The sequence below is a fragment of the Cervus canadensis genome, chromosome 3 (assembly GCF_019320065.1).
Source record: "Cervus canadensis isolate Bull #8, Minnesota chromosome 3, ASM1932006v1, whole genome shotgun sequence".
NCBI classification, from domain to species: Eukaryota; Metazoa; Chordata; class Mammalia; order Artiodactyla; family Cervidae; genus Cervus; species Cervus canadensis.
In genome coordinates, this window is record NC_057388.1 from 74,624,743 (window position 1) to 74,651,255 (window position 26,513).

General features: G+C 41.5%; 1 protein-coding gene across 9 annotated transcripts in view; it reads left to right on the forward strand.

Annotated features, from left to right (window-relative positions):
• The window catches only part of GLI3 (GLI family zinc finger 3), a 305,222-nt gene that overhangs the window by 199,027 nt on the left and 79,682 nt on the right, over positions 1 to 26,513 (forward strand). For all 9 annotated transcript variants that reach the window (XM_043463520.1, XM_043463519.1, XM_043463518.1 and 6 more), the window contains 3 exons: positions 4,830 to 5,035; positions 9,708 to 9,854; positions 14,739 to 14,940. In XM_043463520.1, coding sequence (XP_043319455.1) covers positions 4,830 to 5,035; positions 9,708 to 9,854; positions 14,739 to 14,940 — 555 coding nt within the window. The remainder of the gene's footprint in view (positions 1 to 4,829; positions 5,036 to 9,707; positions 9,855 to 14,738; positions 14,941 to 26,513) is intronic.

Here is a 26,513-nt window from a genome sequence, read left to right on the forward strand (position 1 = left end):
CTGTCTAGGATGGTCATAGCATTTCTTCCAATGAGCAAGTGTCTTTTAATTTCATGGCTGCAGTCACCATCTGCAGTGATTTTGGAGCCCCAAAAAATAAAGTCTGACACTGTTTTCCACTGTTTCCCCATCTATTTGCCACGAAGTGCTGGGACCAGACACCATGATCTTAGTTTTCTGAATGTTGAGCTTTAAGCCAACTTTTTCACTCTCCTCTTTCACTTTCATCAAGAGGCTCTTTAGTTCCTCTTCGCTTTCTGCCATAAGGGTGGTGTCATCTGCATATCTGAGGTTATTGATATTTCTCCCAGCAACCTTGATTCCAGCTTGTGCTTCATGCAGCCCAGTGTTTCCATGATATACTCTGCATATAAGTTAAATAAGCAGGGTTGACAATATACAGCCTTGACATACTCCTTTCCCAATTTGGAACCAGTCTGTTGTTCCATGTCCAGTTCTAACTGTTGCCTCCTGACCTGCATACAGATTTCTCAAGAGGCAGGTCAGGTAGTCTGGTATTCCCATCTCTCGAAGAATTTTCCACAGTTTGTGGTGATCCACACACTCAAAGGCTTTGGCATAGTCAATAAAACAGAAATAGATGTTTTTCTGGAACTCTCTTGCTTTTTTGATGATCCATCAGATGTTGGCAGTTTGATCTCTGGTTCCTCTGCCTTTTCTAAAACCAGCTTGAACATCTGGAAGTTCATGGTTCATATATTATTGAAGCCTGGCTTGGAGAATTTTGAGCATTACTTTACTAGCGTGTGAGATGAGTGCAATTGTGTGCTAGTTTGAGCATTCTTTGGCATTGCCTTTCTTTGGGATTGGAATGAAAACTGATCTTTTCCAGTCCTGTGGCCACTGCTGAGTTTTCCAAATTTGCTGGCATATTGAGTGCAGCACTTCCACAGCATCATCTTTTAGGATTTGAAACAGCTCCCCTGGAATTCCGTCGCCTCCACTAGCTTTGTTTGTAGTGATGCTTCCTAAGGCCCACTTGACTTCACATTCCAGGATGTCTGGCTTTAGGTGAGTGATCATACCATCGTGATTATCTGGGTCGTGAAGATCTTTTTTGTATAGTTCTTCTGTGTATTCTTGCCACCTCTTCTTAATATCTTCTGCTTCTGTTAGGTCCATACCATTTTTGTCCTTTATTGAGCCTATCTTTGCATGAAATGTTCCCTTGGTATCTCTAATTTTCTTGAAGAGGTCTCTAGTCTTTCCCATTCTATTGTTTTCCTGTATTTCTTTGCACTGATCATTGAGATGACAGGATTAGAACTAATAGTAGAAAAATCTTATGAGACCCACTGCAGTAGTAAAATACATTTTAAGATAACAGGATTAGTCAGAAGGTTTCTAAGAAGGAGAAACCGTCCTCATACAGGATACATTGTTGTTATATAATCATTGGTACAGAGTTTAAACTGAGTTGTATTGTTGTGTAATCATCAGTTCTGGGCTTAAAGGAAAAAAAAAAGTTTTATGTGACTAAGATTAAGGAATGTAGAAAAAATGTTTGTCCTTTTCTCTTCCTTGAGATTTCTAGACCCTTATCTCCTCCTTGAGAGCCCCAGATCCCTTCTCTTCCTTGGGGACCCTGGACTTCTTATCAACCTGCCTAGTGATTGACTGTCTCAATTCCATGGACTGTAGCCCGCCAGTCTCCTCTGCCCATGAAATTCTCCAGGCAAGAGTACTGGAGTGAAAAAAAAAAAAAAAAAAGAGTACTGGAGTGGATGGCCATTCCCTTCTCCAGGGGATCTTCCCGACCCAGGGATCAAACCCTGGTCTCCTGCACTGCAGGCAGGCTGTTTACCACATGAGCCACCAAGAGGGCTTCATATCACAGCCAACATCACACAACTTCTTGTCCCATCCGTGTCAGTTCCCCTTCATCCGCAAGCCCTTCCATAGTACCACTGCTTTGATGATCTGAGTCAACTGTCTCCAGAATTCCTGATGACCCCACCCAGAGTGACCCTCAACCATTTTCCTGTTGTATCCGGGGGTGGCTGGCCTTTGTCTACTAGATAGTTCTTTTCTTTAGGGCAATTGACACCTTGCAACTTTCATAGTTGCATGCCTGTTTGAAAACATGTCCCACCATCTCATTGAGAAATAGGTGACCCCAAATCTTCCCTGCATCGTCACTGGAGGGGAGTGACGTGCATGCATATGACATTCACCAGAGTGTGTGGAGTTGCCTGACTTTATCTCCAGATTTTGGAAGCAACAACCCTCTTTTCTGCTATTGCCCCACACTGGTATGGAAGTGAGGATGGAGCCTGGGTGTTCCTTTTGGGAAAGAGGTGCCCAGGTCTTGATTCGTTACTCATAGAATAGTTATTCTCAGTCTTCTGTGGAAACAGGTCAGTGAAAGTGAAGGGGACGGTGTGCACGTCAACATCCACAAATTTGTGAGGAGAGAAAAGCGAGAGTTTTTCTGCTCCTTTGGGACTGGCGACCACCTCAGCCTGACATCTATATTGTTCATATTGTTTTAAATGCTGTTTGTTTGTCTGCACCCCCCCCCCCCATCTATTATTCTTCAATGGAATCTAAGCTGCTAGGAATATTCTTACTACCATTTTCAATTCTGGAACTTGAGAAAGATTACAGCTTCCAATTTTTTGCCTCACAAAAAAACCAATAAGCAATGGCATCACCTTCACTGATTCAGAGTGAGTTCTTCATGGATCATAAAAAAAGCTTGTCTAGGAGGTATCATCTCATGGATCTTGAAATGCCTGCTTCTCTACTGACATGTCTGTTCTTGTGGCATCTGTCTCTCATCATAAATCCACAAGTGAGCTGTATTTCGTAATAATCACTTTTGAATCAGATTGGAAGGATTGATTTTCCTTTCCGGTAGAAAATGAATGACTGAATTTGAGAGTCCTATGTTCTCAAAAGTAGCAGCAGGTCTAAATGGAACTTCAGATTTAACCAATGACACAGAGCTAATTTATTTCATAGAAAAGAGCTGAAATAGGATAGATCATGACAATTTCTGTTTTCTAAGTGATTTTGGAAAGCCTCAAGTCATTTGGAAAAGACCTAACTATTTTCAGGTGGTGACTTCTCACCCTGCCCACATGTAAATTTAGAAAACTCTGTATTTGTAGTTTATTTATCCAGAAGTGACATCTTAAGAACAAATAAAAAGCCTCATTTTTTTTTTTAAGTTCAAAATGGTAAAAAGAGTAAGAAGGAGAAAGTCAGGAAAATCCCATCTCTCTCGTGTATTTTAACCTCTGATTTTCTACTGGGAGCAAATTCACGGTATGAGCTTTGGTTTCATTTAATTCAGTGCCTGCCCTGTGCACTTGCAAGAACGGGCTTCTCCCAGGATTCCATTCTGATGGGCTTGGGGACCAGAGCCCCGGCTGTGTGTTCCTTTGCTGGGGAGGTGGGATGAGAAATTGTTTATCCTCCCTTTCCTTTCACTCTTAAAGCCAGTGCCCTGAGAGGAGTTTGCAGTCAGTACATCCCACTCTATCACAGCCTTGCCTTTTTATGGCCATATTCTCTGTGAATGAAAAAAGAGAAAATACAAGTGTTTAGCTTGTCAGAGCCAGTTCACTGGATTATCCACACAAAACGTTTTCTATTAAAGGAGGAACAGGGCGGCGAGGGGGTGTTCCACAGACTGGCCATTCTACAAACGCCTGTGCCCGGGGCGTGGGGCCGGCTCTGGGAAGGGAATCCCCTGGAGTGGGTGGGGTATGGTGGCAGCAAGGTGTGCTTAGAATTTATTTGCACCAGTCAAAAGCTTACACTCTACCTTTGCTCTTTGTAACGAGGACATAAGCTCAATCTTTTCCGACTTTCTGTCCCCAGGAGCACTTCATTACTGATTGTTCACTGAATGTGGCCAATAAGGAAGCCACATGCAAAAAAAGTATGAGAGAAAGCTGCCTCCTATGGCCTATGGCCGCCTTCAAAACAGGGAAACACAGACGGGAGAAAATGGTTTTACTCATGACTGCAAGACCCATAGCACTAAAGCTGGAGCATGGCCTTATAGACTGTCAATTTCATGCTTCTTACAGACTCCTGGATTTAGATTTTTTTCTTTTTCTTTTTTTAAATGGTGCAAAGAAGTTTAATTTTATTTTTTATTTCATTTATTTATATTAGTTGGAGGCTAATTACTTTACAATATTGTAGTGGGTTTTGCCATATATTGACATGAATCAGCCATGGATTTACATGTGTTCCCCATCCCGATCCCCCCTCCCTAGACTTGTTTCTTATTTGTAGGCATCTCTGCCGTGTGCATGCTCAGACTTCCAAACCAGCCGAATCTTCCTTCTTTTCTTTCTCTCTCCTTTTTTTTCTCTCCTTCCACCCTTCCTTCCTTTCTCCCTTTCTTTCTCTTCCCTTCCTCTCTCCCTCCCTCCCTTCCTTTCCTTTTCTTTCTTTTTTTTTTTTTAATGCAGCACTATGATGGTGAGAGGTAAGTTCAGCAGTGAAATTAACATTCATGTCAAATGGAAAATAGAATCACAGTTACCTCAAGCTCAGATGCCTGTTTAGAATTTCTTCTCATGAAGAAAACCAAAGGCTTTATTTTCCTGTATTGCGAGTGCCGGAAAATTTCTCAAAGGTCAAATTTCTTTGCCTAAACAATTGTATAGTAGCATTCTGCCTGCATTATGTCACTGTGATTTTTAAGGTCAGTACTAGAATTGTAAACGCCTGATATTTTTTACCCCAAGACACCTTGAAATCATGTTTATTTTCTTTCACAGACAGCCTCTGCCTATGGAGCTCTTGTCTCATGTATACCTGTTGTGTCTGCTTTTCTTTTTACCTAGGCCTTCTGCCTTATCTAGTAGCCCCACGTATTCTGACCTGCCCTTCATCAGGATCTCCCCACATCGGAACCCTGCTGCAGCTTCCGAGTCCCCCTTCAGCCCCCCGCATCCCTACATCAACCCCTACATGGACTACATCCGGTCCCTGCACAGTAGCCCATCGCTCTCCATGATCTCGGCCGCTCGTGGGCTGAGCCCCACAGATGGTGAGTTTCAGACCAGCCTCTCCTGCTTCCACACGTCCTGGGACGTGGTAAAGAGGAGCTGATGCGTTTGTGTCCTGTGTGCCAGGGGCTGTGCTAATGCTGTGATTGCATGCTCTTATTTCAGCGTTAGGACACCTCCATCAGGGTGAGGATACAATCTCCATTTTAAGATGAGGATTTGGCAGAGGGGCCAAGTAACTTGCAACCTGGTTCCTTTGCTAGTAAATGGCAGAGGTGGAACTCAAGAGCCAGAATGCTGTGACGCCCAAATCCTCTTATTCACTACTCTGTTTTGTGGCTCTGTTTAGACTGGCCCTATGGCCATTCCTGTATTGTACTTGTGCAACCAGCACATTTTGCTCACCTTCTGAGGAACACTTTTCTCTTCAGGTCTGAAGGGCGCATGTATACAGATGTGTCCATTGGAGCAGCACTTTTCAAACTCCACTGTGCATATACATCAGCTGGGGATGGTGATAAAATATGCTTCCTGGTGGGATGGGTCTGGGGGGCTGAGGTTCTGCACTTCTGAGATGCCCCCAGGTCGTTTCAGTGCTGCGGGTCTAGGGACCACATTCTGAATAGCGAGATCTTAGAGAACATGATGTCCTAGCCCTGTTGTATATGCCCCCTGTCCTTGACCATGCCACACGAACACTGCAAGAGGGATGTAGTGGGACAAGAAACAACCTTTGACTTTAATTCTCTTATACAGGATGCTCATTTTCAGCTCCCAAGGACCAGATTCCTGTTGTTCTGTGAGCCTCCCAATTAATTATTGTCACCCGACTTTTAAATTGGAGCTGTTCATTCCACAACTGTCCATGATTAAAATGCTCCTCTGGGGCCTACTGTGTCGCACAGGGAACTCCGCTCAATACTCTGTAATGGCCTATATGCAAAAAGGATCTAAAACAGAGTGGAAATATGTATATGTATAAGAGATTCACTTTGCTGTACATCCACAACTACCCCAGCATTATAAATCAGCTATACCCCAAAACAAACAAACACAAATTTTTAACGTCCCTTTGGTTCAGAGAGCACATTTCCCACTTCAGAGCACGTATACAAACTCACCTGTCTACCGTTGCTGGAATCTGTGTTAAGGCTCAGGATGGCTTAGGCTGGACTGGTGACAAGCAGAGAACTGTGAGCTCTCTGCAGCAAACCACAAATCGCTGGTGCTTGTGCAGACGCCCTTGTGTTCTGGCTCACCCAGCAGTGTTTGCCCCGGCACAGCCCATTTCTCCATGCAGACACTTCCCAGGGCTGGTTGTGCGTGGTGGGAATAGTAGGTGGAAGCAGCCTGAAATTTCTCAGTGAATATTCACCCAGTCATACTTCCAGGAGTGGCTGGGCTCCAGCAACAGCTGCTGACTCACTTTTTTTTCCCCTCGGATTCAATGCAGTGGATATACTTGTATAGTACCCAAGGAAGAAGTTTTACCATTTGGACAAGATGCACACTTTAAAAATAAAACTGTAAAAGAGTGATATCGGAGTTTCTTCTGCTTTGGATTTGGTTTTCCAGTGGGAAAAATGGAGAGTCACCTTCATAGAATACTTGGGACTCCTCCATGAAAGTGACTCTCAAGAAGAGAGGGAGAGAAGGGTCGACAGGTCAGCTGACAATGGGCTTGGAATGATTTCTGACATCTGGAAATTTAGTGGGGCCACTGAAGGCAGTACCTCTAGTTAAAGCATCTTATCATCTGCTTTTCATAGTATTTGACGATGAGTATGGATAAAACATTTTTGATTAGTTCTGCATTTTTCGTCCTGCCTCACTGGAAGCCAATTAATACCCAAGGTCAAGTCACTCATATTTGTCTCTTGCAGTCCATGATTTTTGTATATATCTATCTTTATGATGTATGAAAAGTATGAAATATAAAGAAGAATAAATAAAAGATAATATAAGATGTAGAAAAGAATATTTAAAAAAGGATGAAATAATACCATTTATAGCAGCATGTTTGGAGAAGGAAATGGCAACCCACTCTAAGAACTCCAAGTGTTCTTGCCTGGAGAATCCCAGGGACAAGGGAGCCTGGTGGGCTGCCATCTCTGGGGTCGCACAGAGTCGGACACGACTGAAGCGACGTAGCAGCAGCAGCAGCAGCATGCTGGACCTAGAGATGATCCACTAATTGAAGTTAGTCAGACAGAGAAAGACAAATACATCACTTATAAGTGGACTATAAAAAAAATGATACATATTAACTTATTTACAGGCTTCCCAGGTGGCACAGTGGTAAAAATTCTGCTCGCCATTGCAGAAGATGGTAGAGATGCAAGTTCAATCCCTGGGCTGGGAAGATCCCCTGGAGGAGGAAATGGCAACCCAACCCACTCTAGTACTCTTGCCTGAAAAATTCCATAGACAGAGCAACCTGGTGGGCTACAGTCCATGGGGTTGCAGAGTCAGATGAGATTGAGTGCACACGCATGCACACACACACACAACTTATTTACAAAACAGAAATAGACTCATAGACTTAGAAAACAAACATATGGTTTGGGAAAGAGGGAATGAGGGATAAATAAGGAATTTGTTGTTAATAGATACACACTACTATATGTAAAATAGATAAACAATGTACTGTCTAGTACAGAGAATTATTAATATATTCTATATATTATAATACATATACTAGAAAAGAATATAAAAAATATATATGTATATGTATAACTGAATCACTTTACTATATATCTGAAACTAATATAACATTGTAAATCACTATACTTCAGTAAATAAAAAGCATTTGAACACAAATATGAAGCATACGTAGACCTGTTGCTAGAATGCCAGTGTTTCTACATTTTAATGATAAAACTAGCTTTTATTGATCTAATGTTATGTGCTAAGCACTTTCCATGCACCATCGCCCTCACTCCTCCCAGCACCTTCCTGAAGAGGTGGAACTGGGATTTGCATCTAGATCTCAGTGCCTCTGGAGCCCACCCTCAGAACTGCTATAGTATCCTGCAGCTTCGGCACATAAGTTGTCCGGTGGAAACCGATCATTATCCGCCTCTTACAGAGCTGACGCTTGCCAGTAAATTGCTCCAGATTGATAGGTATATTTCTTGATTTTGAAATGAAAAAAAAAAAGAACTTTAAAATTATGGAACACAAAATTGCAGCTTACCACCCAGCCATGTATTATTAAATTCGGGCTGTGCTGCCGTTTCCACTCATGGCGCTGGGTTCTCCAGCTACCAAGAGCTGACTCAGACCCTCTTGCCAGAAAGCTTAGGGAAGTATTTTAAATATGTCGGGAAGGTCATTGTAGTTATCTAAGTTGTCTACTACTGTAAGAAATGTGAAAAAAAAATGTGAACATACAATGATTTGATATAGTCAGTCAGTTCAGTCCCACAGTCATGTCCAACTCTTTGAGACCCCATGGACTGCAGCACACCAGGCTTCCCTGTCCATCACCAACTCCCGGAGCTTGCTCAAATTCATGTCCATCGAGTTGGTGATGCCATCCAATCATCTCATCCTCTGTCATCCCGTTCTCCTCCTGCCTTCAATCTTTCCCAGCATCAGGGTCTTTTCAAATGAGTCAATTCTCATCAGGTGGCCAAAGTATTGGAGTTTCAGCTTCAGCACCAGTCCTTCCAATGAATATTCAGGACTGATTTCCTTTAGGATGGACAGGTTGGATCTCCTTGATGTCCAAGGGACTCTCAAGAGTCTTCTCCAACACCACAGTTCAAAAGCATCAATTCTTCGATGCTCAGCTTTTTTTATAGTCCAACTCTCACACCCATACATGACTACTGGAAAAACCAGAGCTTTGACTAGAAGGACCTTTGTTGGCAAAGTAATGTCTCTGCTTATTAATATGCTGTCTAGATTGGTTGTAGCATTTCTTCCAAAGAGCAAGCATCTTTAAATTTCATGGTTGTAGTCACCATCCTCTGCAGTGATTTTGAAAGTGAAGCCACTCAGTCGTGTCCAACTCTTTGTGACCTCATGGACTGTAGCCTACCAGGTTCCTCCATCCATGTGGTCTTCCAGGCAAGAGTACTGGAGTGGGTTGCCATTTCCTTCTCCAAGTGATTTTGACGCCCAAGAAAATCGTGTGTCACTGTTTCCATTTGATATGAGACACTTTTATTTTGGGGAGCAAACAGAGGGATGAGTGTGCAGATACGTGCACATATATGAATTTAATCATTGTTTATTGGAATCTAGATGCTTTACGATGTTGTGTTAGCTTCTTCTGCACAACAAAGTGGACCAGCTATATGTATACATATATCCCTTCTTTTTTGGATTTCCTTCCCATTTAGGTCACCACAGAGCACTTAGTAGAGTTCCCTGTGCTATACACGGGTTCTCATTAATTATCTATTTTATAGGTAGTAGTGTATATATGCCAGTCTTAGTGATTTCTTGAAACTAACCTCAAAAGTTTTATCGTGTACTTGATTTTTTTTCTGTGCTTTTTCTTCAGTTTTATCTTCTAATCAGTGATATCTGGGAAACTTCAGTGAAAGCACAGTTTGAGTTAAAGAAGTTTTCCTAGAGCAAACCATGAAAGGAATGGCTCTGTGGGCTGCGTGACACATGGATTTTGGGGTATCTCAAGAAAAGCTTCTTGTTGACCTTCTTCCAACTGGTAACCATGCTTTTCTTGTCTCCTCTTCCATCCAGCCCCCCATGCCGGAGTCAGCCCAGCAGAATACTATCATCAGATGGCCCTGTTAGCTGGCCAGCGAAGTCCCTATGCAGACATCATTCCTTCTGCTGCCACCACCGGCGCAGGGGCCATCCACATGGAGTATCTTCACGCCATGGATAGTAAGTGGCAGGGCTGCCTCGGTAGCCCCGGGCATGGTCAGGCTAATGCATGAAAGGGAGAGGAAGGTACTAAGATGAGTTGATTACCTAACTTTCCAAAGCAGAGAAGGAGGAGGCACCACCAATATTTGGGGCTCTGGTTCCCTTGGTTTTCCAGGAAGCTCCCACAGACTTGGCCATCCTGAAACTTGCCAATTAGCTCAGCTTATGTCAATGAACTCAAAGATGCAGGCAGTTATAATTTGGCAGATACACAAAAACACTAGTTGGCTCTGATTGTCTTGGTAGCAGAATAAGGGAATGTGTTTGATTAGATGAACGTCCTTTTGACCAGTCAGTTCTTGATTTTATAGATTTTATGCTTTAAAAATTAACTTAAAAAAAGAGACCTATAGTTGATTTCATGTTTTTCATGGATTTATTTTTTCTTATTTTCCTTCTGTTTTCTTTTTTAAAAAATGGTATTTTAAGAGACTCTAGGTCTTATTTACTTAATTTATTTTTGGCTACACTGAGTTCATTGCTTTGTGCAGGCTTTCTCTAGTTGTTGCAAACAGGGGCTACTCTTTGTTATTGTGTACGCTTCTGTGTTTTCTTTATGTTAAAAAATTCTGTCTCACTGAGACCTCTTATATAGGAAACAAAAATCATTTCCACATCAGAAAGGGCTACTGTTAGTACCTAGCAGTGGAAGAAAATGGGATCATTGGATGCACTTTAAATGACTTACTTTTAGACCCCTCAAGGCTCATGATGAGTCCTTAGTGTCACTTCTCTAGACTAGAGGTATAGATGAGAACCTGTGATTATTGTTTCTCAGAACATCTAAGAGTTTTTATCCTTTAGGTTCACATCCATTTACTAGGCGCCAGGAAGTGAAGCCAAAGTATCATCTGAGGTATACATAATAAAACCCTTTGAATACGAAGATAATATGAGTTTGAGCAGGACATATGCTGAAGACTTTGTTTGTTTTTTCTAGTAGCAGTGATTAATTTGTGCTTCTCTATCTAGAGGCTGTTTGGATTCTTCTGTGACGATGAGTGGACCTTGGTCCACTCTCCAGCAGTGGTTAACAGTTCAGCTCTCAGATTTACAATAGACAGAAGATGATTGGTCCACACAGTGTAAAACCTACAGCTCTAGTCCCCTTAATGGCATGAAGTAACTTAGCTGGGTTAAATAGGAACACTGCTTGGGTGGGTTTCCAATGGAGAGTTCATTACCTCACCCAAAGTGAGAGAAATGTGTTACATCTTCCGCAGGGATTTTGTGGTTCTGCTTTGTAGAAGAAAGAGTTTCCATTGCAGATTCATCATGACCACATTTCAATTAGGGGTTGTTGGGAAAAAAAAAAAAGAAGTTGAGTGTTATTATGCAAATCAGTTATTTAAAAATCTGCAAATAAAGAATTAAAATAAGAGAGACTCCTTGGAAGGTCAACCCATATTACCTTCTCTATTTGATGAGAATGTGTTTAGTCAGGCAATGGCGGTTTTTATCTAAATAAAGGATGAAGCTACCCTTTTACTTAGTAAAAACTAATTAAAGGCATTTTAATTTGCCAGAGTATATGGTAAATTGATTGTCATTAAGTAGGAATTTAGATATCCTATTATTCATCACATAAAAAGAAACCTCCTTTTTCTTTGTCAGAATCTTTCATTAGAATAGAGAAACAAAACAATTAACAGAGAGCCAGTGCGGGAAATCGGTGTTGGAACAATGAGACGGCTCAGGCTCATACTTAGGAGGAAGCAGGGTGGTCAGTGGAGACCTGGGCCACTTCTCTTTCAGCTGCTTTGAAACCCTCACCTTGTAGTTCAGCTGTTCCCTTCAACAGAGGATCCCAAATCACTGTCCTAAACGCCGACGACTTTCTTTGCTTGGTTGCTAGGGGGTTGGGAAGAGCATAATAATGGGTTGGAAAGCATTTAAAAACTACTGTATCCCTGCCCTCTGAAGTAGTTGAAATAGCATTTAACTTAGCAGAACATAAAGAGAATGTTCTTCTGTTTTATTTTTTTAAAAACCATTTTATTTATTTAAGTGGCTGTGCCGAATCTTAGTTGCATCATGGCATGCGGTATTTTCTTTTTAGTTGTATCATGCAGGATCTTTAGTTGCCTCATGCAAGCTCTTAGTTGCAGTATGTGGGATCTAGTTCCCTGACAAGGGATCAAACCCAGGCCCCTTGCATTGGGAGCATGGAGTCTTGGTCACTGGACTCCCAGAGAAGTCCCCTGTTCTTATGTATTAAATATAAAACCTACGAGATGTTTTTCAAGGGAGAAGCGAAATGAGGTTAAATTTCTACATTGGCTCTGCAGTAGCGAGAGCAGAGCCAGCCTGGCATCCAGTGGGTCACTCTACTCCACGGTAACAAATCTTCAGGGCTCATCGGTTGGCGGAAAAGCAGCAGTAAACTGGACTCAGATGAGCACCTGACTTTTAAATGTGCCAACAGTGGGCTTACCAGGGTTTCAGCCAGCTTCGGGATAGAGTTCTCCTGTGTTGGGCGTTAGAATGAACAAGCCTGTTTTATGGCTCTGATTCCATCTTTTGGGATTCTAGTGACTTTTAAAGATAGGAGAGCAAGTAATCCCTGTAGGGGATATCCTAGAGAAATCCTAAATGCTCCTGAAAACCACATAGTTTATATGGTGGAAACTGACTTAAGTAAGTGTCCATCCTGGAGGGGAAAACAGAGGAGATGGACCAACCAGGCCCTAGGGAACCACGAGCTTCCATGAAAAGCCTTGGGCTCTGTCTTTGGATGATGTGAGGAGATATAGGCCCCAGTGTTTCATAGCATCAGATGACCTCCTCATCTAGTTAGTGATTTAAATCAGGGCATCAGCTCTGTCTGGAATGTCCTGCTACTTCTGATACTCTGCCAGGGATCATCGAGTCTCATTGAGAATGGTTACTGTCAAGGATGACATGGAAGTTGACCGGAAGTCTGGTTTGTCCTTGGAGTCCTTTGGAAGTGGAATGCATTTCCTCATTGAAAAACTTCTTTGATGAGATTATCCTCTCATAGTGAGTAAATATGAAACATTTATGTGTAAAGCTGATGTCATAATAAAAGATGCTGGTTTAGGCAATAAAAGCTGTGAACACAGTGGGACTGCTGTTGTTGTATTCACAGGGCCTAAATCAGGTGGGTCATGAAACTTCTAAGTGAAGAAATTCAATTTTCAATGTGCCTGAAAGAAGGATTTGAGTAGGGACCACATTTGTCATTCAAATTGGTTTACCAGTTTTATATTCATGGATGGTACGAAGTTCCAGTTTATGATTTATTTTTTATTAGCTATAAAGTATGTCTATTTATCTCTATAATAATATCTGTAAGTCTTTCATAGTCATCTATTGCATTTCATTAAATTATCTTAAATCATTTGGGATTGTTATCTTGTGTCAAAGTTCACCTCTGATGAAGAAAATATTCCCAATTAGTTTTCTATAGACCAGGTACCCAGACATTTTTCTATAAAGAAGTCTTACCCTCTACAACCATTTTCTGTGTACCCCCAAATTGCCATGTCCCTGTCAGCAGATGTACCCATTCTTTGAAATAGAAACCCTCCTTTCTTTTTCAAAAGTAATTATATTTGATTTGCCTCTTACCTAGTAGGATTATATTCTCATTCTGTCATTAAACTTAGTTTGCTCACTCTGTAATGTAAATGTGACCTTAGAAAAGGCAAGAGTAGGCCTGTGGGCCACATTTATAGTTATGCTCTGAAATCTAGATCTCTAACATCTACCAAATTGCAGGCAAATGGGCATTTAATTTTTAACTCTCTGTGTAACAAGCATTGTATTAAGTTGGCAGGCATTTAAGTATGAGTTACTAACCTCTAGAACAGAACTTCATCAGTGGAATCTTCTTGAAGTCTCAAAACTTTAATAAATGCATAGAATTAATTGATTGATTAATTCAATTTAATAACCAGAGAATTAAAATTGACTCATGTTATCTTATTATAATGCTTGGAGGGTCCCTCCCAACCTGCCCTTGGAAAACGGGTAAACAAACCACAGTCCCAAGCTTTTAAATGTTTCTTGGGACTTAGGCTGTTAGATAACGGGGAATTTAAGGCAGGGTCCTTCAGTTTTGGCACTACTAGGACTAGATGCTTCTTCATGATGGGAGCCTGCCCTGAGCATCCCTGGGTGTGCAGTAGCTTCCCTACCCTCTCGATGTTTTTAGCACCCCCTGAGTTGTGATAACCCGAATATCTCCAGATGTTGTCACATGTCCCCTGGGGGCAAAATCTATTCCCACCCCTCCGACGAGAACCATTAATTTAGGATAATGTATTTATCAGGTTTTTCAGTAAAGCCATAAATAGTCCGTGATCAGATAGCTACAGAAATCATGGGGAAATGAAGGCATAACTAAGCTGGATTTTTTTAATCTTAGGATACTTTAATTCATTTTTCCCCTTTGGCTCATTGCTTTAAAGCCACGCGTGTTGGGAGTGGGGAGGATGGGTGCGCTGTGACTGTGGGAACCACTGTCTTTGTCGCTTGTGGTGAATTAATGATGAGAATATCTAAGCAGCCGTCAGATTCATAAATCAGTGGAAATGAGAGGGATAACACATAAAAGTCTTTCCCTTTTGTTTAGCAATTTATCATTTTGCCTGCACATTAATAAACAGAGCTCCCCTGAGGTAAGTCCCTGGAAGATAAATATTTCTCCCTAATTCCCTCAATTGTAGCCAGTAGATCACAAGCGGGAAGAGAAAGGTACTTGTCACCACTGGTCGCTGGCTTCTTATCCTCCAGTTCTTCCATACGGAGTAACAGGAATAGATAACAGGTACCAAGTCCAGCCACAGGTAATCAGATTCTGTTTTGTTTATATAACAGGCACCAGATTCCCCAGCCCTAGGCTGTCAGCCCGGCCGAGCCGAAAACGTACACTGTCCATATCGCCACTCTCCGATCATAGCTTTGACCTTCAGACCATGATAAGGACATCTCCCAACTCCTTGGTCACGATTCTCAATAATTCCCGCAGCAGCTCTTCAGCAAGTGGCTCCTACGGCCACTTATCTGCAAGTGCAATCAGGTATGTATTTTCCCTAAATCCATGATGCGTTTCTCTAATAAAACATCACTGCTTGCCTGCACCTGCGTCTGCGGTACTGACTGCCTGCAAGGTAGAATTACAGCAGGAGACTGGGACTGACCTGAGATGGGGATGCAGGTTAAATTTCACTACAGTGGGTTCCAGAGCCAATTACTGTGCCGAAAAGACTTTTTTTGCAGATGTTAGTTAGCAGCCCTTAAAGAGAAATAATAGTTCTTTGGGAATGAAGAAATCCACTCCATAGAGACAGTGAGAATGGGGATCTTTTTTCCCCTTACTCGTTATAGTTCCCGAGAGGAAAAACTGACTTCATACCTGGTTTGGGGACAATTGCAAAGACAGGACAGAAATCAAAAGACCAGATGTGAGTCTTGTCTCACAGGGGAAAGGTGTCTTTTAGGAGGAAGAAAGAAAAAGGGGCAGCAGGGTGGGTTTTTTTGACCGTGTTGAGCAGCGTGTGGGACCTTAGTTCCCCAGACAGTGATTGAACCTGTGCCCCCTGCATTGGGAGCTCAGAGTCTTAGCCACTGCACCACCAGGGAAGTCCTGTCAGCAGGGTTTTTAGTCTAAAGGAATTGATGCGACTTCCATGATGGATATACATATTAGGAAAACTCTTTAACAGTCCAGAAAAAAAAATGTTGGCAATAGTCACATACAATATATACTGGAAATGATGAATACCATTATTTTTTCTGTAAGTTTCCATTACAGTTTTAATTCTTTGCTAGTTCAGTTATCAGCAATCTCCTCTGGCAGGCACATTCAGTTCAGTTCAGTTGCTGTTGTGTTTGACTCTTTGTGATGCCATGGACTGCAGCATACCAGGCTTCCCTATTCATCACCAGCTCCCAAAGCTTGCCGAAACTCATGTCCATTGAGTCGGGATGCCATCCAACCATCTCATCCTCTGTCATCCCCTTCTCCTGCCTTCAATCTTTTCCAGCATCAGGGTCTTTTCATTGAGTCAGTTCTTCGCATCAGGTGACCGAAGTGTTGGAGTTTCAGCTTCAACATCAAGCGTTCAAATATTATAAATCTCCATTTTGATATGATGTCATTTTTCTGCTGCATCTGTTCTTTTAACATGGTCAAGAAAGTATGGAAACATAGAACAGAATAAATAACTGTTTACATAATAGACTTGTGGTGCTGGAGAAGACTCCTGAGAGTCTCTTGAACAGCACAGAGATCCAACCAGTCATTCCTAAAAGAAATCAACCCTGAATATTCATTGGAAGGATTGATGCTGAAGCTGAAGTTGCGATGTTTCCGTCACCTGATGCAAAGAGATGACTCACTGGAAAAGACCCTCATGCTGGGAAAGATTGAAGGCAGGAGGAGAAGGGGACAATAGAGGATGAGATGGTTGGATAGCATCACTGACTTATACGGGCATGAGTTTGAGCAAATTCTGGGAAATAGTGAAGGACAGGGAAGCCTGACAGGGAAGTGCTGCAGTCCATCGGGTTGCAAAGAGTCTGACTTGACTTAGCGACTGTATAAAAACAACAACATGATAGCAATTGGTACCTACAGAGGGGTCCTGGGGTAGTTTCAGTATTAGCTGATGTAGTCTTAAGGTACGCTTTAAAGTCAGGCAGAACTGTAGTCAGATTCCAGCTTTGCCATCAGCTGTGCAAACCATACTCGCCTATCGGCTCGGAAGTTCAGTCTTCACATTTGTAAACTACAGACAGGATTCCCGCTATAGAGGAAAGGGGTAGCTTTTATTAAAGCTGGTGTGGATGGGCAGTACCCGAATGTAGATCCCTACCCATGGGCAGAACCTCAGGAGAACCGGCCTTGAGGATCCATCCAGAAGATGAGCCGCCAGGGCCTGGCCATGCTATGCTGTGATCACCCCAGTCTGGCTCTGAGGAGTGTGCCCATCTCCAACCATGGCCTGGCTGCCCTGCACCCCTGGAAAATTTCCCTGGGATCATAGATTGCCACTGACCATATCTCAGTCTGCTGAAATCATATCATTATTATGTGGCTTGCCTAGAACTCATAGCATCAAAGTGATGGAAATGGGGCACACAGTGAAATTCACAGGAGTGATATTTATTTCTTCATTTGAGTCTTCATTTCGTCTTTGTTTTTCTTCCCTTGTGCTCTCTGTCCAGCTACTGTGACTTTATAAGGCCTCTAAAGGACTTAGATTAGAAAACGGTGCCAGATGGTCGTGATGCTGTCTGTCTTTAATTTGTACCCCAGCATCTTCACCAGCTTCTTAGTCTCCCCTTCTCCAGATAATTTAATATCAGCCCTTAAGAAACTGCCAGTATCTTGACTTGGAATGGTCGTTGTCCCCTGCCTCCAAGGAGCTACAACAGACCTGATTATTCTCATTGGAGCTGGAAGCAGAGACCCTGATTCAGTTCCCAAGAGACCTGTTTGCAGTCAAATGGCTATGGCCATCAGGCTCTCAGGTCACCCTTGCCTTCGGCTCCTCACCAGTCCCTCTTCACTCTTGCAGCCTGACCTCTCGTTCTTCAATTCACAGCCACTGTGTGTTAGGATAAGGCATAGCTTTAGATGCATGTAAAGTAATACAGATAACCCAAGATGAGGTCGCCTTGCTGTAACAATACAGTTATTAGAAGAATTACGATTGGCACCACCTGCCAGGCTTTTAGCTGGAATAACATTAGTGCTTCGCTAGCCCTGTTCCAAGTTTCACTTTGCGAAATCTGAAGACTGACTGGAGGACTCCTCAGTAAGTGGGAGGACCGGTGGATGACAGGAAAGGAAGCCTCATGAAGAAATCTACACAGGGTAACTTTCTCAAGAGGGAAAGATGCAGAAGCGAAGGTGAACTTAGAATGCATCTCATCTCTGCTTTGTACCCAGGGGCTTGGTTGGTGTGAAATGCTCTCACTGATTTCATCTCATGGCAGTTCTGGAAAGCATAGTGTTACTCTTGTTTTACGCATAAGCACAGAGGGTCTTTGTGAGAGGACCCACCGTCCAATCACTTGCTTTTTAATTTGTACCAGACACATTTGACTTTTTCATGTTTTCTAATCTTAATCTCCTTCTCATGTGGACAGTGCATGTAGTAATGGTGTCAGTTCAGTTTCTAAAGATATTTTTCAATGTGTGAAGACACACATTCAGTTTTTTAAAAAGTGTCCTTCACACGCATGTTCCAGTTCCAATGTTCTTCTCCAAGAGGCTGATAATAGCATTGACCACTGTTTAAAATTCCCGTTGACTTGCTTATCTGGTAGTTTGCTATCTGTCTCCCTCACTAGGACACAAAGGCCAAAGGGTCTAGGACTGTGATACCTTGTTCATGGCCACGCTCCCCACACCATTGCATCTGTGCCCAGTCACCTTGATAGCACTCCACAGATGTTTCTGGAGTGAATAAATGAAGGAGCTCTTTAATGAGCCATTAGAATTCTAATCACCCTCCTTATTAAAAGGAACTTTCTGTGCGGTGGATGAATGATTTTTGTTGTCAGAAAGTTATAGTCTGTATGATTAGTAATGTATCCATAAGTTGATAGATATATAGAAATGCAGAGGGATGAATACAAAATAAAGGGCTAAAAAAGCAAATGTCCATCTTCAGTTTGTATTTGGTTCTTGCATGCATGCCTGCTAAGTCGCTTTAGTTGTGTCTGACTCTTTGCGACCCTATGGACTGTAGCCCACCAGGCTCCTCTGTCCATGGGATTCTCCAGGCAAGAATACTGGAGTAGGTTGCCATGCCCTCCTCCAGGGGATCTTCCCCACCCAGGGATCAAACTCCTGTCTCTTATGTCTCCTGGATTGGCAGGCAGTTTCTTTACAGTGGTGGCACCTGGGAAGCCCATTTGGTTCTTATGTTGATGTATTTACTTAATAATTTAGACTGCTGTAAAAATTCCATATAGACCATATATTTATTCATAAAAACCCATTTACATGTTAAGAAATGGTTCTTGATTATGTCTGACTTATTAAAACATATTGTCCAAATGTACATCACAAGTATTTTTTATATCATAACTAAGACAATCATTAAAAAAAATAACTCTATGCACTTGGAAAGGATGTGGTGAAATATTGTCTCAAGAAGTTTTAAATTCACCATCACCCTGAGAAATGCCATCTAAGATTTGATGAATCACATTTATCCAGTACAGTCTGTATCCTCTGTATGGTGAAGGCCAGTGTTTATCCAGTTAATAGTGTTAAATTAGAAATAGTTTGACCTCTGCTAATACCTTCCCCTAGAAATAGAACTCTCATTAGAGGAAAGATTGTTTCAACTGACTCTCATCTTCCATCTTCTAGGAAACCTAAATGAAATGAAGAAGGGAGTAATCCATTCATTTCTAACCCACCAGTTAACAGCTTTCTCACTTTGGGTGTAATGGCAAAAATGAAGATGGCTTTGTATCCTTAGTAGTTTCAGGTCTGGCTCAGCTCGGACAGACATCTCGGTGAAAATGAGAGTTGAGGGCCCAGAAGTGCAGCCTCACAAATCAGTGTGTGTTTTCTGTGGCCAGTGCTGACCAGCTCTGCCTGGTGACCAGAGAACCGAAGCATCACCCCGCTGGCGGCCCCTGGAGTAAGGATGCAGTTGGCAGGTCCAGTGCATTTCCTGAGCAGAGTAGGAACCAGTTCAGCTTTCACAGCAGCTTGACGCTGCTTTGTTACCTGCTATGAGTCAGCTCATTTGTGTCAGAGAAACAACTCGAAATGACTTGGGTGGGAAACATTGAAGAACAGATGAATGAATCCAGAGCCAAGTAACCAAAGTCCTTAAAACTCTCTGATTGCATCTTCTAAGAATTATGAAACAAGCTTCTCTTTCCCCAGAATCAGTGAAAATAATAAATCCTGACTGAAAAGGATACTCTTCATTTATTCCCAGATGTGACCATTGGTTTTAGGTAGTACTTCATTTAATCTACTGCTCACTTATTCCGCGAATATTTTACTGCAATTTCAACTGTGTGCTGGTCGCTGTGCTGGGCCTGAGGGCTGCATGGATGAATGAGAGACACGATCCCTGTCCTCATGGAACTCATGGAAGGGAAAGGCCTCCAGTCAGATATGAAGTTAGGATGTTCGGAGACTTAGCAGCAGCCTAGGTAGCAGATGAGGCAAAGCACAAGGTTGGAGGTGGGCAGGACCAGGTGGTGTACAGTCGTGGACTGCTGATCCAAGGACCGTAGGAAGGCTTCGGGCCCCAGTGAGGGTGTGTTGTTTAAGAGACCAGGGAGCTCAGGGAAGTTTGTGGACTGAATCAAAGGCACTTAGCTACTTACTTGGCCAAACCTGCCGGGTCTAACTGTGGATCTCCTTTTCTGTTTCCCTTCTTTCTTTCTTAAAAATCCTCCAGTGGGACACATGACTAAAGGGATTGGTAGGAAATGCTATTTATAATAGGAATATAATCATGTCTGGTGATGCTTTTAAAAAATCGATGATGTTCTTCTAACTATGTCTGCATGACTGGTCGGTTACATGATTTGAGTTGTTGTGCTTGTGTTTAGTCATGTCTGACTCTTTGTGACCATTTACCACTAACTTCGTGGTAAATGAAGTTAATTTACCATGTTAGTTTCAAGTATACAGCAAACTGATTCAGTTATATAGATGTGAGTGTGTGAGTGTGTGTGCGTGTGTGTGTGCGTGCGCACGTGCGTATGTATTCTTTTTCAGATATTTTTCCATTATGGATTATTATAAGATATTGAGTATAGGTCACTGTGCTATATATTAAGTACTTGCTGTTTATCCATTTTATATATAGAAGTGTGCATATATTAATCCCAAGCCTTCTAATTTATTCCTTCCAGCCCTGCTATCCTCTTTGGTAACCATAACTTTGTTTCCTGTGTCTAGGAGTCTGTTTCTATTTTTGTAAATAAGTTCACTTGTGTGTTTTTAGATTCCACATTTAAAAGATATCATGATATTTGTCTTTCTCTATCTGCCTTACTTCACTTAGCACGATCATCTCTAGGTCCATCCATGTTGCTGCAAATGGCATTATTTCACTCTTTTATGGCTGAGGAATATTCCATTGTGTATATATACCACATCTTTATCCATTCCTCTGTCAATGGGCATTTAGACTGCAGCATGAAGTTTCTTAATCCCAGTGCCCAACCTGAAGAAATGCATTATAAAAGCATCACATGTGTTTCTTCTAAGTGTCTTTTAAAAATTCATATCTGAACAGAACTGACCAAGTAGGGCAGTTGAAAAAATTTGTTTATAGGTTGGTAGCATTGATTTAACTTTAAAAAATATTTCTTAAGAATCTATAGCTGCCACATATTCATCACTCCTCCTCACTTTGGGTAAGAGAGGGTGCCTTTGTGACTTGGGCTTTCCCGTGACCACCCGCGTCAGGACCCCGCAGTGGTTCTCACATCAACCTCAGGCCAGTCCAGCTCCATGCTGAGTTCTCCAGGTCAGGGAGGTGTTCTGGAGATGAACCTGGAAACTGATGATGAGCCTTTCTGTTGAAGCCAATGTAGATAAAATGCGTGGAGTATTAGTGACTCTGTCCCAGGCAACCCCCTTCACCCTGACCCCACATTAACACAAAGGACGCATGGTATGGAGACTCAGTGGAAGGAGATGTTCCATGCAGCTCTAAGGAAAACCTATGTTTTTTTTAGGGAATGGGTAGATGTCATGTGGACTCAAGTCATTAAACAGTAAGATAGAAACTTTGACCTGTAAGCATGACATGACGGGGTGATCCAACCTCTTGCCATCTTTCTTATAGTTCCAGGTTTTTAAAATTCACTTTTACTTAGAAACATTTCTTTTAAATATTGTAATCAGCTCTATTTACACTCCTAGTATAAAAGACTACAGCAGGATACATCCCCTAGTGTGTGTTAATCACTCAGTCGTGTCTGACTCTTTGTGACCCCATGGACTATAGCCCACCAGGCTCCTCTGCCCATGAAATTCTCTAGGCAAGAATACTGGAGTGGGTTGCCATTCCCTTCTCCAGGGGATTGTCCTGACCCAGAGATCGAATCCGGGTTTCCTGCATTGCAGGCAGATTCTTTACCATCTGAACCACTCAGCTTTGTTCATTGTACTATTATTAATTTATCCAGTCCATCCCCTATCCTCTTCAGTTCAGTTGTCACTCAGTCGTGTCTGGCTCTTTGCAACCCATGGACTGCAGCACGCCAGACTTCCCTGTCCATCACCAACTCCTGGAGCTTGCTCAAACTCGAGTTGGTGATGCCATCCAGCCATCTCATCCTCTGTTGTCCCCTTCTCCTCCCACCTTCAATCTTTCCCAGCATCAGGGTCTTTTTCAGTTAGTCAGTTTTTCCTATCAGGTGGCCAAATTATTGGAGCTTCAGCTCAGCATCAGTCCTTCGAATGAATATTCAGGACGGATTTCCTTTAGGATTGATGGATTTGATCTCCTTGTGGTCCAAGGGCCTCTCAAGAGTGTTCTCCAACACCACAGTTCAAAAGCATCAATTCTTCGGCATTCAGCTTTCTTTATAGTCCAACTCTCACATTCAAACATGACTACTGGAAAAACCAGAGCTTTGAGTAGACAGATCTTTATCAGCAAATAATGTCTCTGCTTTTTAATATGCTGTCTAGGTTGGTCATAGTTTTTCTTCCAAGGAGCAAGTGCCTTTTAATTTCATGGCTGCAGTCACCATCTGCAGTGATTTTGGAGTCCCCAAAATAAAGTCTGTCACTGTTTCCATTGTTTCCCCATCTATTTGCCCTAAAGTGATGGGACTGGATGCCATGATCTTAATTTTTTCTTCCTCCACTATATGTAGAGTTCCTGAAGTGTTTCTAAAATACATTATGGATTTGTCTCAAATGCTATTTTATTATTATAATTTTAAAAATTATTTGTTATTTATTTTACAGTAGGTCCTTGTTGGTTATTTGTTTTAAATATAGCAATATGTACATGTCAGTCCTAAACTTGCATGCCTTTTTAACTGGTTTTAATATATTTGACTTGAATATTAATGACTTTGAAATACCTGTATGTATAGTAGGGTTGAGTACACCTTAACGAATGATATTCTACAATATGAACTTTTAGTGTCTCGCACTTATATGTCATTTCTATAATTTATTATGAATTTACAGATAGGTCAGAGGAGTTCTGTACAAATGTTGACTCATATCACTTTCTTGGTGTGAAAAGAAAAATATTTTTTGTGAAAGTCAAGCATGTGTATGCATTTCAAAGTTATATGTATCAATTATAATTAATATGTAACTTTCGAGTTACAAATAATTATTTTATTCTTTGGATATATAAAGGGGGTCTGTGAAAAGTACTCAGCGGAAACTTATTGAATTAGTGAATAAGGGAGTGGATTTTATGGTATTTATTTATTAAAAATGTTTAAAATTGAAGGGTAGTTGATTTACAGTGTTGTGTTAATTACTGCTGTACTGCAAACTGATTCAGTTATTCAGTTACATACATTAATATTTATTTTAGTTGCTTAGCGTCTTTTCTTTCTACTTAGACCCCAGATTCCAGCCAGACTGGCCACCGTTGTTGAAACTCTGAGGCAAAAGAGTTCCAGATAAGGGAGAGATTTCTGGGCTATTTACTGTGATATTAAGAGGAGACCCAGTTTGCAAAATTTGACCCCACTTTGTGAAAGAATATTGACAAAACCTTACTTCTGATTTGTGATGGAGAATAAATGCATCAAAACTTTCTTAGTGATTCAGATTTTGGGAATTTTAATGTTAAAGTTTTGGAAAATAGTGGTTCCCACTGAGACAATAATTTGCTGATCGCTTTTAATGCAGAGCAGAGTTAAAACTTTTAGCTCAGTTGGTTAGTTCCTTTAGTTCAGTTAAAAGAACTGAACTTTAGCTCAGCTCAGAGCAAAGACTTAAAGGGAAACTGAGTCAGTAGTTATCGTGATTTAGAATTCTGTCCCCCAGTCACTGCCTGCAGTGGCGTGAGTGCTTCCTCTCAGGTATTATATAAAACAAAATCTTCCAGAACCATTATCGGTTTTGATGGGTAGAAATTATGTTTGGTGAATGAAGACACCACACAATGACAAGGGATCAAAAATTCACATTTTTCTCAATTCCTTCTCTTGAGAAAACTACAGGGCAAATGAACATTAATTAATTTATTCTAACTTTTTTTTCCTTTTCTAACTTTTTAAAAATTTTGCTGGATATAGTTGATTTATAATGTGTGTTAGCTACAGGTGTACAGTATAGTGATTCAGTTATACATATATACATATTCGTTTGTTTTCAGATTCTTTTTCCCATAAAGGTTATTACAGAATATTCTAATTGTTGTCCTAGAAAAGTGTTTCTCAGAGTGTCTCTCTGGAAGCTCCTGCAAATATTGCCACTAACCATACCTGAGGTGGGACTTTTGAAACACACATTCACATATTAACAATTCCAGGGAATCTGGGGGCTGTACTCCTCAGACTTTATGACCTTGACACTTTCTTTTCCTCCATAACACTTACTTTTGGGTTGTTATCTCAGAAGGACTGTGAGTATGTTAACGGATTGTTTGGGAGGATCTAGGCCATCTGACACTTTCTACAGATCTTATTGACTGATATAAATTAACAGTTGTAAGTCACATTCTTATAAAAATGTTTGTGTGTTTTTAATTATTCCATCTTTCATGTAGTCATTTAGAAAAGAATTGAATGCTATTATGAATTTTTAAATTACACTTATTAAATGTTGAGTGAAGAAAATTTAAAATTCAGAACATAAACTTAATTGCTCTTCAACTGATCCATTGGAAAGAGCAGGGTGAGCAGAAATGTAAAGGTCACATAGCTCAGGTGGACCAAGGACTGTGTCCTTCTTGAAACAAGACAGAGAAATGTATAAAACATTTCAACAATGTCAGTACTTCATATTTCTAGGAAATTATGGAACAAAATATGAACTGTTTAGGAAGCTTTATTTTCAGGGTTTCTAAAAATGGAATTTGTTGTTGTTATTTAGTCAGTAAGTTGTGTCCACCTCTTTTGCGACCCCATGAACTGTAGCCTGCTAAGCTCCTCTGTCCGTGGGATTTTCCAGGCAAGAACACTGGAGTGGGTTGCCATTTCCTCTTCCAGGGGATTCTCCCAACCCAGAAATTGAACCTGGGTTTCCTCTGCATCTCCTGCATTGCAGGCAGATTGTTTTACCACTGAACTTTACTTTTCAAAAACAATTTCAACCTCTGTAATCAGCAGCATGTCCTCGAATACTGAAATTCTACAGAGAGGCACAGATCTAGTTACTAGCTTTGCACTGTTTGATAAACGTCAAATTGCTTTTCTTTGAAGTGACTGTTCTGAGGGGGGTGGGCAGAATAATGGGCCCCCATAAATGCCACATCTTACTCCCTGGAATCTGTAAGTGTATTATCTTATACAGCAAAAGGAATTATGTGGCTGTGATTCAGTTAAAGATTTTAGGAAGAAGGGTGATTCTGTACCACGCAGGTGGCCCAATATAACCACAGGGGTCCTTATAAGAGAGAGGCGGGATGGTGTCAGAGTTAAGGTAGTCACAGGAGGTTGGAGTGAGGTGAGGCCACGAGCTGAGGATGCAGGCAGTCTCTAGAAGCAGGAAGAGGCCAGGTGCCCAGAGACTCCAGAGGAATGCAGTACTGCCCACCCATTCGAGGATTCTGACCTCTGGAGCTATAAGAGAGCAGTGTTGTTGTTTGGTCGCTAAGTCATGTCTGACTGACTCTTTGTGACCCCATGGACTGTAGCACTCCAGGCTCCCCCGTCTTTCACTGTCTCCCAGAGTTTTCTCAGATTCATATCCATTGAGTCAGTAATGCTATCTAATCATCACATCTTCTGTCGCCCTTTTCTCCTTTTTCCTTCAGTCTTTCCCAGCATTAGGATCCTTTCCAGTGAGTTGGCTCTTCACATCACAAACTATTGGAGCTTCAGCTTCAGCATCAGTCCTTCCAGTGAATATTCAGGGTTGATTTCTTTTAGGATTGACTGGTTTGATCTCCTTGCAGTCCAAGGCACTCTCAAGAGTCTTCTCTGTACCACAATTCAAAAGCATCAATTCTTTGGTGCTCAGCCTTTCTTATGGTCCAACTCTCACATCCATACATGACTACTTGAAAAACCATGACTTTGACTATACAGACCTTTGTTGGCAAAGTGATGTCTCTGCTTTTTAATATCCTGTCTAGGTTTGTCATAGCTTTCCTTCCAAGGAGCAAGTGTCTTTTAATTTCATGGCTGCAGTCACTGTCCACAGTCTTTTTTGGAGCCCAACAAAAGAAAATCTGACTTTTTCCACTTTTTCCCCATTTATTTGCCGTGAAGTGATGGGACCAATTGCCATGATCTTAGTTTTCTCAATGTTGAATATTAGCTCAGCTTTTTCACTCTCCTCTTTCACCCTCACAAAGAGGCTCTTTAGTTCATCTTCACTTTCTGCCATTAGTGTGGTATCATCTGCATATCTGAGGTGGTTGATGTTTCTTCCAGCAATCTTGATTGTATCTTGTATTTCTCAAGAGAGCAAGTATATTTTGTTTTAAAACAACTAAACTTGTGGTG